The sequence below is a fragment of the Triturus cristatus genome, chromosome 1_1, assembly GCF_964204655.1.
Source record: "Triturus cristatus chromosome 1_1, aTriCri1.1, whole genome shotgun sequence".
In the NCBI taxonomy this organism is placed as follows: Eukaryota; Metazoa; Chordata; class Amphibia; order Caudata; family Salamandridae; genus Triturus; species Triturus cristatus.
Window position 1 is genome coordinate 880,010,684 of NC_140579.1, and position 16,464 is coordinate 880,027,147.

General features: G+C 49.4%; 1 protein-coding gene across 7 annotated transcripts in view; it reads left to right on the forward strand.

Annotated features, from left to right (window-relative positions):
- LOC146871232 (ATP-dependent chromatin remodeler CHD8-like) overlaps positions 1–16,464 on the forward strand; it is a 2,388,691-nt gene that overhangs the window by 182,258 nt on the left and 2,189,969 nt on the right. For all 7 annotated transcript variants that reach the window (XM_085650618.1, XM_085650635.1, XM_085650640.1 and 4 more), the window contains exon 3: positions 1,750–2,079. In XM_085650618.1, the coding sequence (XP_085506744.1) occupies positions 1,750–2,079 (330 nt within the window). The remainder of the gene's footprint in view (positions 1–1,749; positions 2,080–16,464) is intronic.

Sequence of the window (16,464 nt, forward strand, 5' to 3'; positions counted from 1 at the left end):
GTTTGGCTGGGTTCAGTTCGGCATATTTGCAGCAAAGGTCTCAACTGTCCCTTGAAACCAATGAGAGAGGCCTGTCGGTAGTGCACCGCCATCAAACAGTCTAGGAAGACCATCTCCCTGCACACTTCCATATCCTAGTGCCTAGCCTTACTGGCAGCTTGCATGACACTTTCTCTGTCCTGATAATTCAGGACATTTGTCACCATGTCTCTAGGTGGAACACCTGAAGGGGGCAAATGTAGTGACCCATTGTTCCCTTTTCACTGTAAAGAAAGGAGACAGACTCTATAACACCGCCAAGTCGGGAAACCTGTTTTCTATGTATTGTGGTGCTGGGCCCTTCAGGGTTTCTGACAAGCCAACAATATAAATATGAATGCGGCTAGAGCAACCTTCTGCATCCTCGTAACCCCATCAAATGTTTTAGCTATGTCAGTGATTGAATTGCTTAACGCTTTCATAGTTTTAAGGTCAGACAACGTCTGCGTCTAATTGCGGACAGGACAGTGATTCTGCAAAAATCAGGAAACATGGGGACTTCCATTGTCTAAGACTGAGAAGCCTGCCACCTCCATTATTCTAGATGGAGTTGGGCCTACATAAGATGGAGTTGGAGCTTAGGGGATCTACGTTAGCCTGAGCTCCTCACTTCATTGGGGCCACTCCACTCTTCTGCGGTTGCACTACCTGTGCCTGGAGGGAGTGATGATCCCCAGACCCCCCTCACCCCATTTGGCTACTTACTGGGCAAGTTTTATTCTGGCTGGTTAAAGAGGACCGAAACCTCCACCCCTCACCACTTTTATATCCCTGTGCCCACAGGTGGCCAACCTCGTGATGTGGGGGTCAGTGATGGGACCCCGTCTCCTGCTCCCAGGCCTGCAGGACATCACATAGGAGAGTGAACAAACTGTTCTTTGTTGTGTCTACCTTGTAAGCTCAATCAACACCCCACATTAATTTCCTCTAGTTAAGGGTATGAGAGGTTGCCATGTTTTCCTTGATTAATTCTTTCTTAGTACACATTAACATTCTGCTTCTGTCACTGGTCTGCCTCTTTCTTGCCTAGGTGCTAATGCCATTTTATTAATGGTAGGTTCCTTGAGTGCTATTGTCACCTTTACTGGTGGGGTGTTTTGGTAGTATATAAGCCTTTGATACCTAACGTATTCTAATTCTATTTGCTCAAGAATTAATCTTTGTTCATTCTTGGTTGTCCACACATTCAAGTTCTTAAAATTGTAGTTTAGAGGTAAGTGTGTTTTCTCCATATCGGATCACAAAGTGTTACATGATGTGCCAAATGAACAATGGAATATTTGCTTCTGTGACTACTCTCCTTACCCATCAACCATCTCAGAAGAGGAACTTGGTCGCACCGATGATTGCAATAGTATCATAAGTATGTGGTAGGAGAAGATGTTTTTTGCCAATAAAATGATCTGGAAAGGTATTTAAATCTGAAAGAAACCAATCTGCCCAGGTTGTTTGTGTAGAAAAAGCTTTGACATTCAGTATGCTCCTTGGCAAAACATGCTATACCAGTAAGTGGAAACTAGGTAACATTTATGACTACTTGTAACGCATGAAGGACATACTGTGAGGGACGTTTTATGCGATAGAGGGTTTAATAGGGCGCCCACCTTAGATTTACAGTATTTCTTTCTGCTGACCTCATTCACTTGATTTTTCTTTGTTACAATTTAGTTTAATTTATTTTTCGCTTAGTGTAATTCTTTGTCTTTACAGGGTGAGCCTAAGAGGATAACCCTGCTACTGCAACAGCCTCCACAGGGTGGGCAGGGCGGCCCACGGCAAGTGATGCTAGGTGGCATGCCCGGCAAGCTCCTGCTGCAGAGCAATCAGCTGGCTGCACTGACTCAGGCCAAGAATGCCCAGGGTCAGCCTACTAAGGTGGTGACCATCCAGCTTCAGATGCAGCAACCACAGAACTCTTCTCAGCAGCCACAGAAGTTCCAACTTGTGCAGCAGGGCTCTTCGCAGACCGTGATGCTCGCTCCTTCTGGTCAGCAGGGTCCGCGGCCAGCTGTGCCCCTCAAAGTTGTCCTGCATTCTCAGGTTAGTTGACTCCTCTTCGGCCTTTGTGTCTTATTGTGTGCATTTCTTACATGCTATAAGAATTCTTTCCTGGACCATGGTGTAGCCCAGCACTTTGTAAGAAAGGATAGAGGCCACAAATCATGCAGTAATGCATTCTTGATCTTTATTTCTGCAACGCGAAATATTTCTTGTGTTAAGATCATTAAATTACTACTGTTTGAATAAAACGTATTTCTACGTGGCCATGTTCTTACTATTTGGGGACTTTTAAGGACCTCTTACTGTTGGGTTGCTAGCATTGCCATATTGTTTGCTGTCCATGCCATGAAGTCCCATAGCAGAAGTTATTTTAGTAAAAGTAATTGATTTTAACATCTTTAGGATGTACTTGAAACATTGTAGTTTCATGTGCAGTAAACTGACTGCAGAAAACAAATCCTGTCCAAGGTTGTTGTTTGGGATGTTTTGGTTTATGTGGGTACTGTTTTAAAATTTGCCCTGAAGAGAACATGTCAGAATGTTAAGAGGCAATTCAGCTATTATATTTTTAAATATCTTTTTTTAACTTCCCATATGACTTCTGAATTCACTAAACACCTAATCAATGATGATCTCATATAACTAGCCATCCCACCATAGCCCTAATTTATAAATGTATAACATTGATCATGTACTGCCTCCATGACCAAAAACCATTTCATCTTTGAAAGGTGAATGCTAAGCGAGGAGTTGACTTGGCAGGATGTACCTAGTATAGTATACGGCTACTCACCTTCTTGCTCTTGAGCCGGTGTCTAAAACGCAAAGCAAGTTGATGTGAGTGTGTCCCTCCTTAAACTCTGTTTACCCATTTCTGATTTTTGTATCAAGACCATATAGATATATTGGCTGAGCCTTATGTTTTTTTTTTTGATAAACACATTTTTATTGGTTTCACAAAAGTACCAGCCAATCACCAAGATACCCTAAGAACAAAGGATTATTTGCATTAATCTGAACAATCCAAGAACCAAAGACATACAAGTTCAAAGGACTGATTTGGAACATCCCCGCCGACATCAAACCATTCCCCCCCCCCAAACCACTTCCCCCAGACCCTGCGGTATTTCTTGGGGCAACCCCGTGCTATGTACAATGTCGTTCGAGGCATGTGGGCTGCTGAATTCATATCTGTGCATAGATCGCCGCCTAGTGTTGGGTGCGGATGATTGCATATTGTTGTCCTGGAAGAGTCTTCGAAGTATCACGAGATGGGTGGCTCCTTCCCTTGGACTACAGTGCGCATGGGCATCCCCTCCATCCTCAGATTGTTTTTTTCCACCATTGGGTTCGGATGTCCTAATCTTAGCTCTTTGAGTATTTAGTAAAACTTTGTTTGTCAAGCAAAAGGCTTTTAAACTAGTCGGTATTGTTTTACGTTCGGCGCCAAGTATTCTTCTACAGTTGATTCTCTAGAAAAGCATCGAAGTTAGCCATTTGCCCTTCGACGCCAGAGGCCCGATCGAGATCGACGATGGAATCATCAAATTACCCCTTTAAGCGTTGCCCTCTTTGCAACGCTAAGTATGCTCGCTTCGACGTGCACCCAGTGTGCAATAAATGCCTCTCTCCAACACACGACGAAGCCACCTGTATGGCGTGTTCCAGGTTCCGATCGAAGAAAACTCTTCGCATTCGTCGAGCAGCTCGGCTCGAGGCGCAGAAAGCGGTGCCAAACCCGGACAACATCTTCGGGACCGAAGATGAAGAAGTCGTGAACCTTGAAGTTCTGGAGGGACCATCGGATACGGATTCGGAGCGTGAATCCAACTATGATGCCGAAGACGAGCGTATCGTAGATGTCGAGGAAGATAATGCCGTCGATAAGGTAGGAGACGACGAAGAGGCCCTTGTGGCTGAGGGAGATGGCTCGGAAGATGAGCTAGGCCCACGTGTCGGTGCAGGGCCCGAAGAGGCACTCGATAAGGCTCAGGTCGAGGGATCGCCACACGGCCTTACCCAAGATCTTTCCTCTCGTTCTACAGCCCCGCTTCAAAGCCCGGCTTCGAACTATCCTACGGAGCCATCGGTCTCGAAAGCGCCATCATCCGGTCAAGGAAAATCGAAACTGAAGGCACAGGCACCGAAATCGAAACCGAAAGAGAAAATGACTCTCAGCGGCGACAAGCCCTCGAAGCCGTCGGAGCCGAAGACACAAAAGACGGCACCTATGACCTCGGTCAAGGTGGTCGACCCGAAAAAATCGGCGCTGAGGATCGTCTGTACGGGAAAAAAAGGGCAACTCTCAAGAGCCAAACCATCCTACTCCTCGTGCCGAGAAACCACCGTCTGGTATGGGGCTCGATGCCACACCAAGGAAGGTCTCGAAGGACCATGTCAAGTCCACGACACTGTCCCCCTTCGTAAAGAAGACGGTGTCGGAGTCTTTATTACGAATCCAAGACCGGGCTTCGCTGCTCACCGCGACAACAGCCCCGCAGCCGAACACGGCCTGCACGGTTCAGACCGTGTCGATGCACATCAAGTTCGGATTACCACCGGCGGTGCGACCAAGGATGTTCGCACAGAAGGGTCCCGCACCAAAGAAAGGTATCGACACGAAGAATGCTGTAGAAGCGCCAAAAGGGGTGTCGATGGGACAAACAACTGTCGAAGTACCTCAAGAGGATGAGGAGCCGAGGCAGTTTATCTCTTCAGGGACTGGTAAACTTTCACTACATAAAAGAAAGATAGTGCCAGCGAAACCTATGGAACCATACAGAATTCCATTAAAGAAACAGAAAACCACATCACCAGTTCTTCTGGAACTTGTTCAAGATTATGGACAGGAGCCTCACTCATTCTCACCCACACAGTCTGATGTGGATGCAGGAGATTATGGTGCTGATGATAGCACTTATCCATTGACCACTGACCCTGACGACCAAAACCAACCTTGGGTGAACACTATTGGTGCGGGGGACCCACATACTGCTCCAGACACACAAGCATATGAGGTGAAAACATCTCCAACAGAAGATGCTGCTGCCTTCAATGCATTAATTGAGAGAGCAGCTGAGAACCATGATGTACAGCTCCACACTGATCCTATTGAGGATGATTTTCTGATGGATACCTTCTCTACCTCAGAAAGATCTGTTAAAACTCTGCCCATGCTCAAGGGTGTCCTAAAACAAGCTAATGAAATTTTTAAGGAGCCCACGAGGGCAAGAGTGCTGAAAAAGTATAGGCCAGGTCCTGTGGACCCTACCTACATAAGAGGCCAGCTGCCTTTGGACTCGTTGGTGGTTTCCAATGCTCGGAAGAGGGCCAACTCACAGACAACGGGCGATGCTCCTCCCCCTGACAAGGAGTTTAAGGTCTTAGAAACATCTGGAAAGAGAGTTGCTGCACAGGCAGCTAACATTTGGAGGATTGCCAACACTCGGGCACTTCTTGCTAGGTATGACAGGGCGCATTACGATACCCTAGAGACACTGCTACAGCACCTCCCAGATCAATACAAGGAAGGAGCAGAGTCACTGATTAGAGAAGGGAAGCTCATAAGCAACGCATCCATTAAGTGCGCTCTTGACGCAGCTGACACTGCAGCTAGGGCTATTAACACCAGCGTCATGCTACGACGACATGCTTGGTTAAGAATTTCCTGATTCAAACCAGAGATACAAACAACTATACTCAATCAACCTGTCAACCCTCACTCCCTCTTTGTCCCAGAGGTTGACACCACCCTAGAGAAAATCAAAAAAGATACAGAGACTGCAAAGTCTATGGGGGCTCTGCAATCACAGCAGTTTAGGAGTGGGTCCTTTCGTCGCTCTACCAACAGGGGACCATCTAGAGGTCAGAACTCACAGCAGTCGCAGTACACTAAACAAGGTACGCAGACCAACTATAATAAAAACCACAGAGGTGGATACCGTGGCAACAACGTCCAGGGTAGAGGCCGAGGAAACAGCTCCAGGTCCTCTGCCACCACCAAACAGTGACGCCTTGTCACTGCCCCCCGACCACATAACACCTGTCGGGGGGAGACTCCAACAGTTCCTGCCGGTCTGGAAATCCATCACCACAGACAGGTGGGTGAGAGAAATTGTCCAGTACGGTTATTGTCTAGAGCTCACATCCACTCCGCCAAACATACCACCAAGACACCATCCTATGTCCGCAGAGCACTTATTGCACCAGGAGGTGCTCAGTATTCTCCACAAAGGAGCCATAGAACTAGTGCCTGTACAAGACCAAGGATCAGGGGTGTACTCACTTTATTTTCTGATCCCCAAAGAGGACGGGTCTCTCACACCCATACTGGACCCAAGACCTCTGAACCGTTCCATTCTGTCAGAGCATTTTCACATGCTCACCCTGCAGCAGGTGCTGCCGTTGCTCAGTCAGGGAGACTTTCTCGCAACACTAGATCTAAAAGATGCGCATTTCCATATACCCATACACCCATCACACAGAAAATATCTCAGGTTCACTCTTCAAGATCAACATTACCAGTTCAAGGTCCTCCCTTTCGGAGTAACAATGGCACCAAGAGTGTTCACCAAGTGCCTAGCAACTGTGGCAGCACACTTAAGGACACAGCACATACACGTCTATCCTTATCTGGATGACTGGCTTATCCAGGCAAAGTCCGCCCGGCAGTGTGCCAGCCACGTATCCCACACCATTCACCTTCTTCACAGCCTGGGATTCTCACTAAATTATCCAAAGTCCCACCTTCAACCCGCCCACGTACGGCAGTACCTAGGCGCGACCATAGACACTCTGGCGACCACGGCACAACCCAATTCCATGAGGATCCACAGCATGCAGTTGCTAATAAAAAAGTTCAGACCTCAACACTCCCTACCGGCCCAAGTGTTTATGCAGTTGATACGCATGATGGCTTCCTGCATCTTCATAGTCCCGCACGCAAGATTACATATGCGCCCGCTTCAGGAGTGCTTAGCACGTCAGTGGAATCAGGCTCAAGGACAATTAACAGACCTAGTGTTGGTCAGCGGTCGGGCATACAACTCTCTGCATTGGTGGAATCCACAAAACCTTACCAAGGGCCGACCGTTCCAAGAGCCTGTACCACAAATAATACTGACGGCGGACGCGTCTCTCCAGGGATGGGGAGCTCATGTACTCAATTGCACAGTGCAGGGACTATGGACAACACAGCAGAGGGAGATGCACATCAACCTACTGGAACTGATGGCAATCTTCCTAGCAATGAAGGCATTCAAAGTACGCTTGTGCAACAAAGTCGTGTTGATCCGGACGGACAACATGACTGCCATGTACTCCATACAGAAGCAGGGAGGAACACACTCTCCACAGTTGTCTCATCTGGCTCAGAGCATGTGGAAGTGGGCCATTCAGAGAAACCTCTTCCTCATGGCGGAACACCTCCCGGGCAAGGACAACCAAATGGCGGATCTGCTCAGCAGACACAGCCACCAGATGCACGAATGGGAGATACATCCATCAGTACTCCAACCGTACTTCCAGCAGTGGGGTCATCCAGAGATAGACCTATTCGCCACAAGGGAAAACGCAAAATGCCAAAGATTTGCCGCCAGGTTCCCACATCCACAGTCGCAGGGCAATGCGATATGGATGAACTGGTCAAGCAGATTTGCGTACGCTTTTCCCCCGGCACCATTGATACCGCTAGTGGCACGCAAACTGAGGCAACACTCAATGACGCTCATCCTGGTTGCTCCAACGTGGGCACGCCAGCCATGGTACACCACGTTTCTAGAACTCTCCGTGGTACCGCATCAAAGACTGCGGCTAACACCCAGGCTTTTAACGCAGAGCCATGGCGAGATTCAGCACCCAGATCCGCAACAGCTAAACCTGACGATCTGGCTCCTGAGATCTTAGAATTTGGCTACCTAAACTTGCCTCCAGAATGTATGAATATCATCAAGGAGGCAAGGAGACCCACGACCAGAGCATGCTATGCGGCGAAGTGGAAAAGATTTGTCATTTATTGTAAAAATAATGACATCCGCTGGATGCATCAACTTAGAACATTATCTGTTATCTATTACACTTATACATATGCAATCTGGCATACAATTCCATCCGTATACATTTAACCGCACTGGCAGCTTACCTTCAGAACAGGCAGCACCTCTCACTGTTCAGAGTGCCTGCCATCAAAGCCTTCTTGGAGGGACTCAAACGAGTGATTCCCCCTACACACCCACCTTCACCAGTCTGGAACCTAAATGTGGTCCTCACCAGACTCATGGGACCACCTTTTGAACCTCTACACTCCTGTGAGATTCAATTTCTAACCTGGAAAGTAGCTTTCCTAGTAGCCATTACTTCACTCAGAAGAGTTAGTGAACTCCAGGTACTAACCATTCAAGAGCCATTTATACAGGTTCATGCAAACAGGGTCGTACTACGCACCAACCCTACATTCATGCCCAAGGTGATATCACAGTTCCATATGAACCAATCCATAGAACTACCCGTGTTTTATCCTAATCCTGAGAATGTAGCAGAGAGAATGCTCCACACACTTGATGTCAAGAGAGCTCTCATGTACTATATTGACAGAACACAAAAATTCAGAAAGACAAAACAACTGTTTGTTGCCTTTTCTCCACAGCACAAAGGCAACCCCATTTCTAAAGCAGGAATAGCTAGGTGGATCGTTAAGTGTATACAAATTTGCTATCAAAAAGCTAAGCGCACACTAACGATTCCTCCAAGAGCCCACTCCACACGAAAGTTAGGGGCCTCCATGGCTTTCCTAGGGAATATTCCTTTACAGGAGATATGTAGAGCAGCCACATGGTCCACTATACATACATTTACAAAACACTACTGTGTAGATGTACACTCAAGACAGCAGGCAGCTGTAGGACAGGCTGTTCTCAAAACTCTTTTTCAGACTGCTGCAGCTGGCACGGACAGCCGCCGCTAAATGGAGGGACTGCTATATAATCTATGCACAGATATGAATTCAGCAGCCCACATGCCTCGAACCGAATATGCTACTTACCAGTATGCATCGGTTCTTGGCATGTAGGGCTGCTGACATTCATATCGCCCACCCTCCTCCCCGACCCCATGGAGGAGGACCTCTTCCTAGATACCTTTGACACAACACACAGGGCCACTTCCATCCTGCCCATGCTTAAAGGGGGGTTATCAAGCTCGTGCCGGAGGTCTTTAAAGACCCGTTCAGGGCCAGGGTCATCAACTCTCGCATCGAGAAGAAGTATAAGGCCGCCCCTACAGACCCCACCTACATCAGAGGGCCAACACCACTAGACTCCCTAGTCGTGTTAACTGCAAGAAAGCGTGCAAACTCCCAGGCATCAGGCGAGGCACCACCACCTGATAAGGAGTCCAAACTCCTGGATGCCTCTGGCAAGCGCACTGCATCCCAGGCTGCCAACATATGGCGCGTCGCAAGCGCTTTTAGCAAGATATGACCGGGCACATTATGATGAACTGTAAGCCATAATGCGACAGCTCCCTGATAAATACAAAAATAGAGCCAACGAGCTAATCCAGGACGGTAAAACCATCACCAACACCTCCATTCGCTGCGCCCTAGATGTAGCTGACACCGCCTCTAGGGCAATTAACACCAGCGTACTCCTCCGTAGGCATGCCTGACTACGTATTTCAGGTTTCAAACCCGATGTGCAGGCTTCTATCCTGAACCACCCGTTTGACCAGGAACATCTGTTCGGCCCAAACGTTGACGATGCCCTGGAAAAAATGAAAAAAGACACAGATATGGCTAAGTCTATGGGAGCCTTACAGTCGCACCCTCCCAGGTGCTCCTTTCGCCACTCTTCCTTTCGAAGCACCTCCAGAGGCTACTCCGATCACGCTTCTACTTCCTATAAAGCCCCTACTTCCTATAAAGCCCCTACCCAATCCACCTTCACAAGGGGTTACCAAAGAGGCGGCAACAGGGGCAACAATAATAAAGGCAGAGGCTAGACTAACACCTCCCGCTCTGCCTCCACCCCTACCCAATGACTTCCCTCCACTCCCCCCAGACCATCCCACTCCGGTCGGGGGCAGACTCCACAATTTCCTTCCTGTCTGGACTACTATCACCTCAGACAAATGGGTAACACAAATAATTTGGTCAGGCTACTGCCTCGAACTAACGTCTACCCGCCAAACATTCCACCCAAACAACGCCCAATGTCACAGGAACATTTCACTTCTTAAGCAGGAGGTAATCTCCCTCCTACAGAAGAGTGCGATAGAACTAGTTCCTACCCACCAACAAAATATGGGAGTTTACACCCTATATTTTCTCTTACCAAAAAGGGACGACACTCTAAGGCCCATCCTGGACTTCAGACCCCTAAATCACTATATACACTCAGACCATTTCCACATGGTCACACTCCAGCAGGTACTTCCCCCTGCTCTCCCAAAACGACTTCCTTGCCACCCTAGACCTCAAGGACGCCTATTTCCACATTCCTGTTCACGAGGCTCACAGGAAGTTTCTCAGATTTGTAGTGGACGGTCAACACTATCAATTCAAAGTGCTCCCATTCGGAGTCACCACAGCACCACGGGTGTTTACCAAGTGTCTAGCGGTAGTGGCAGCACACCTGCGAAGGCTCCACGTCTTCCCATACCTAGACGACTGGCTCATAAAAGCCAACTCATACAACCAGTGTGTACGACACACTCCCGCCACTATCCAACTACTTCACGAACTTGGCTTCACGGTAAACCACACAAAGTCCCATCTGCAACCGTCCCACGTAAAACAATACCTCGGTGCCACCATAGACACCTCAAAAGCACTAGCCTATCCCAGCCCTGCCAGGATAGCAAGCATTCAGGCTCTACGCGCCAAATTTCAACCGGAACACACCCTTCCAGCTCGAGTGTTCATGCAAATTATAGGAATGATGGCCTCTTGCATATTCATAGTACCTCACGCAAGAATCCAGATGCGTCCTCTCCAAGAGTGCTTAGCGCGCCAATGGAACCAGGCCCAGGGTCAATTGACAGATCTGGTGTTGGTAGACGGTCGTGCCCATCGCTCTCTGCAGTGGTGGACCACCAAAAACCTTTCCAAAGGACGACCGTTCCTGGAACCGGTTCCTCAGATAGTACTGACAGCGGACGCATCGCTCTCCGGCTGGGAAGCTCACCTACTACATCTCACCATGCAGGGCAGGTGGACACCTCAACCAAAGTGACTCCACATCCACCATCTGGAGTTACTAGCCATATTCTTGGCCCTAAAAGCCTTTCAAACACATGTCTCAGGCAAGGCAGTCTTAGTCTGCACAGACAACATGACAACCATGTAATATATACAAAAAGAAGATGGCATACACTCTCCGCAGCTCTCTCAGCTAGCAAAGAGCATATGGAGATGGGCCATACCCCAAAAAATCTTTCTCCTAGCCCAACATGTCCCAGGAGTACAAAACACTATGGCCGATCTGCTGAGCAGACAAACGCAACAGATCCACGAGTGGGAACTCCATCCACAAGTTCTTCACCCGTACTTTCAAATGTGGGGGCATCCACAGATAGACCTCTTCGCCACCCACGAAAACGCCAAATGCCCAAACTTCGCCGCCAGATATCCACACCCATTGTCCAAAGGCAATGTGATTTGGATGAACTGGTCAGGCAGATTTGCGTACGCTTTTCCGCCTCTCCCACTCATTCCATTAGTGGTGCGCAAACTACAACAACACTCCCTCACTCTCATCCTAGTAGCTCTAACTTGGGCCAGACAACCGTGGTACACCACACTGCTGGAACGATCTGTAGTTCCGCACCAAAAGTTACACCTCTCTCCACGCCTCTTAACCCAGAACCATGGACAGATCAGGCACCCGGACCCAGTTCAGTTCAACCGTGCGATCTGGCTCCTGAAATCCTGGAATTCGGCTATCTAAATCTTCTCCCTGACTGTATGAACGTCATTAGAGAAGCTAGACGACCTACCACTAGAGCTTACTACGCAGCCAAGTGGAAACGTTTTGTGGTCTAGTGTCACAACAAATTCAATCCACTAGATGTGTCCATTCAACACATCATAGGTTATTTACTACACCTACAAAGATGCAACCTAGCCTACACGTCTATTAGACTGCACCTGGCGGCCATAGCAGCCTATCTACAAAACAGACATCTATCACTCTTTAGAGCACCTGCTATAAAAGCCTTCATGGAAGGCCTCAAAAGGATAATTCCCCCCAGAGTGCCACCCTCACCTGCGTGGAACCTAAACATTGTTCTCACCAGACTAATGGGGCCTCCCTTTGAACCTCTACACAAATGTGAACTTCAATTCCTAACATGGAAAACTGCTTTTCTTGTAGCCATTACTTCCCTCCGAAGGGTCAGTGAGATACAAGCAATCACCATTCAAGAACCCTTTCTGCAAATGCACCATAACAAAGTTGTTCTCTGCACTAATCCGAAATTCCTCCCTAAAGTAATTTCTCCCTTTCATCTGAACCAATCTGTGGAACTGCCCGTATTCTTCTCGCAGCCACAGACCATTGCAGAAAGAGCTCTCCACACACTAGATGTCAAACGAGCCTTACTCTACTACTTCGAGAGAACACAACCCTTTCGTAAGACCAAACAACTGTTCGCATCTTTCTCACCACCACACAAAGGCAACCCCATCTCCAAATCTGGGATAGGTAGGTGGATTGTCAAATGCATACAGATTTGCTACCACAAAGCCAAACGTATGCTCACTGTTCCCCCCCCTAAAGCTCACTCTACACGTAAAATAGGGGCTTCCATGGCATTTTTAGGAAACATTCCCTTAGATGATATCTGCAGAGCAGCTACATGGTCTACACCGCACACTTTCACTAAACACTATTGTGTAGATGTGCGAACTAAGCAACAAGCTAGTGTGGGCCAGGCTGTACTCAAAACATTGTTTCAAACCACTGCAACAGATACTGGTGGTCGCCTCTAGGAGTGAGTACTGCTATATAATCTATGCACAGTGTGTAATCTGCAGCTCATATGCCTCGAACGGCAAATGCTACTTACCAGTATTCATCTGTTCTTGGCATGTAGAGCTGCAGATCTACACACGCTCACCCGCCTCCCCGGCTACCTTTATCTGTTCCAGTTTATCTTATTTAGATACAGCACACATGGGCATCTTCACTGCTTATTACTACGCTCCATTTCCCTGCTGGCGAAAAACAATCTGAGGATGGAACCGAAGCCCATGCGCAATACGATCCAAAGGAGGAGTCACATACCTCTTGACTTCCAATGACTTTCCAAGAGGAAAAACAACTGCAAACATCCGGGCCCAACACCAGTTGGCGATCTATGCAGTGTGTAGATCTGCAGCTCTACATGCCAAGAACAGATGCATCCTGGTATGTAGCATTTGCCTTTTCGTTCCTGGTCCCATCCAACCCGTCTGTGATGCCCAACAGTGCGTGTCTTGGGTCGTGCGGGGTCACCCACCCCAACACCTCAGTGAGTTCCTCCTGAATGCTTCCCCAAAATCGCGCCAGGTGTGGGCATGCCCATACCATGTGAAAAAAGTCGTCTGGTTCGTGACCGCACCGATCACAGGCGGGGGTCGCTCAGAGCCCCGCGCGATGTAAGCGCGCCGGCGTCAAATAGGCAGCATGGAGGAAATAAAGTTGTCAGTCGCAGTCTGGCGGAAGCAGTGACTGTCCTGGGGGCTATAAGGGCGTCGCGCCAATCCTCCTCCTCCAAGGAGCCCAACCATTTCTCCCATTGTTCCCGTATTCGATCAAGTGATGTTGGGGTGTTAATGAGTGACTGATAAATGTGGCAGATACCCCCTCTCCCCAGGTCCTCCAGCATGATTTGGGCATCTGGAGGGCTATGGTCTGGGAGTCGTGTACCGGCCGCGAGGTGTACCTGAAGGGCATGTCGAAGCTGCAAATATCTATAGAACTGTGAATTATGCAGGGAGTACCTAGCTTGGAGGTCCTGGAAGGAGCACATTTGGTCACCCACCCAATGGGTCCCATGACCGAAAGCCTTGTAACCCATTAACTTCCCTGAGCCAGGTACCCTGCCACAAGGGTGTGCATTGGGTCAGCGTGCGAGTCCACCCGGTGTGGCGCAGCGCGGCTCGCCAGGCCAGGAATACCGAACGCGTCTTCTCCGGTAGGGGAGAAGGGACAGGTGTCCCGTACATCATCGACTGGAGGTTGGACAAGCCCAATTCACTGAGTTCTAGTCTGTGAGCCGGATCAGACCATCCTTCGTTGAGCCAGTCGTACAGGGAGAGCAGGCGTGTGGCCAGATAATACAAATATAGGTGGGTCATCCCTAAGCCCCCATCAACGGAAGGGATCCGACAAAAGCCCAGGGCCTGACTAAACCTGCCCCTCCCCCATAGGAATTGTGAGTTCCCGGTACCACGCCCTTGGAAAGTTAAGGGGGGTGTTCTGGAGCATATAAAGAAATCTGTGAAAATTCATCCTTGGAGCGACTCTTCCCATGGGATTCAGAGGCAGCGATTGCCATTTTGACAGGTGACGTTAAGGGCCCAGCTGAGTTCAGAAAGCAAGGTCACCCAGATCCCTAGGTACATTAAGGATTGGCGACAGAGCCGTATGGTGGATTGCCAATCAAAGCATTCCCGAGACACATGGAGGGGAACCAGGACCGACTTCTCGGGATTGAGCCGGAGGCCAGAAGCCTGCTTAAAGGACCGTAGGATCTGGAGGCAATGAGGGCCCGACCTAGCGGGGTCCGCCAAATAAATCAGGACGTCCTCCGCATAGAGGGCGATTATATCTACATCCTTATTGGGCCACTCCCAACCCTGCACCTGCCCACTTGAACGCATCAGGACCGCCAAGGGTTCCATCACCAGAGCAAAGAGCAAGGGGTAGAGGGGGCATCCCTGTCTCGTTCCCCTGCGGATTGGAAATGGTTCTGACAGGACTCCAGTCACGAGGACCCGCGCCCTCAGCCGAGCGTACAGTAACCGGGCGAAACCACGGAAGCGGGGTCCAAGCCCCATCTCTGCCAGAACGTCGTCCAAGAACCCCCAGTCAACCGAGTCAAAGGCTTTCTCAAAATCTACTTAGAGAAGTGAAAGATGGGAGGTAAGCAAGTTACGGTGGGCCAGAGCTGTGTGGAGCCTCCACAGACCATGACGGGTACCCCGTGATGGCATGAACCCACATTGGTCCGGATGGACCAGCGTACGCAAGTGGGGTTTAAAATGCTGGGCGAGTATTGTAGCATACAACTTCAGCTCCGCATTAATGAGGAAGATGGGACGATAGTCCCCGCACCGAGGCGAGGGTGGCTGGCATTTAGGGAGTTCCACAATGGTAGCCATGTCAGTCTCAAAGGGGAAGGAACCTTTCTCCATCGCCTCCCTAATTAACTGGGCGAGATATGGAATCAACGTCTCGCGATACAGAGCATAGAATTCTTGGGGTAGGCCGTCCGGACCCGGCTTCTTGCCTGACCAGACTAGGGTTATCTCCTCTCCAATTTCTGCAGGGGTTATAGGACGGTCTAGGTCGTCCTGAACCACTGAGTCCAATTGAGGGAGGTGACAGTCTCCAGCTCGCAACAGCTCCGAAAGAGCCCGAGAGAGAGGGAGTCCCAGTAAGTGTATAATTGGTGGTAATACATCACGAAAGCTTGGGCCATGTCAATAGAGGAATTGCAAATCGAGCCATCCCGGTCTATGATTTCGGGAATTATGCGATTCGCTCTGGGGTAGGTAGCTAATCTGTGGAGGAGAGAGCCGTTCTTGCCTCCCCAACCGTACACCCTGGCTACAGATGAGCGCCAGAGGAACTTGGCCGCGTCAAGAGACAATTGGCGAATCTCCTCTGATGTGGGCAAGGAGCCTCAATTCGGAGGCGTTTGGGTTCAGGGCGGTGGACCACTCAAGGCGCAGGGCCTGCGCTTCCCGTGAGGTGAGCTGCTCCAACTGCGAGCGTCGTTGGGTTTTGAGTTGCCCCTTGGCGACTCCACGTATCGAAGCCTTGCCGGCCTCCCACAAGACACCCAGGGAAGATACCGTCCCTTCATTGATCTGGAAGTAATGTTTAAGCTCTCGCCCTACCACCTCGCGGAAGTCCTTGTCCTGGAGAAACCACGCGTTCATTCTCCAAGTCTGACGCTTGAAGGCAGGAGGAGTTCCCACATTAAGTAACACCGGGGAGTGGTCAGATATACCCCTAGGCAGGATAGCGACGTCTTGGAGCAAGAGGCAGTCAGTCGAGGGAATGTAAAAGGTGTCAATACGCGCGTGTGTATGGTGCGCAGCCGAGGTGTGGGTGAATTGTCTGGACGGCGGGTGCCACACACGCCATGCATCGTAAAGATCCAGGGATGCAGCCCAGTCCGTTAGGTGTTTCGCATGCGCCAGTCTGCTGCAGGAGGGGG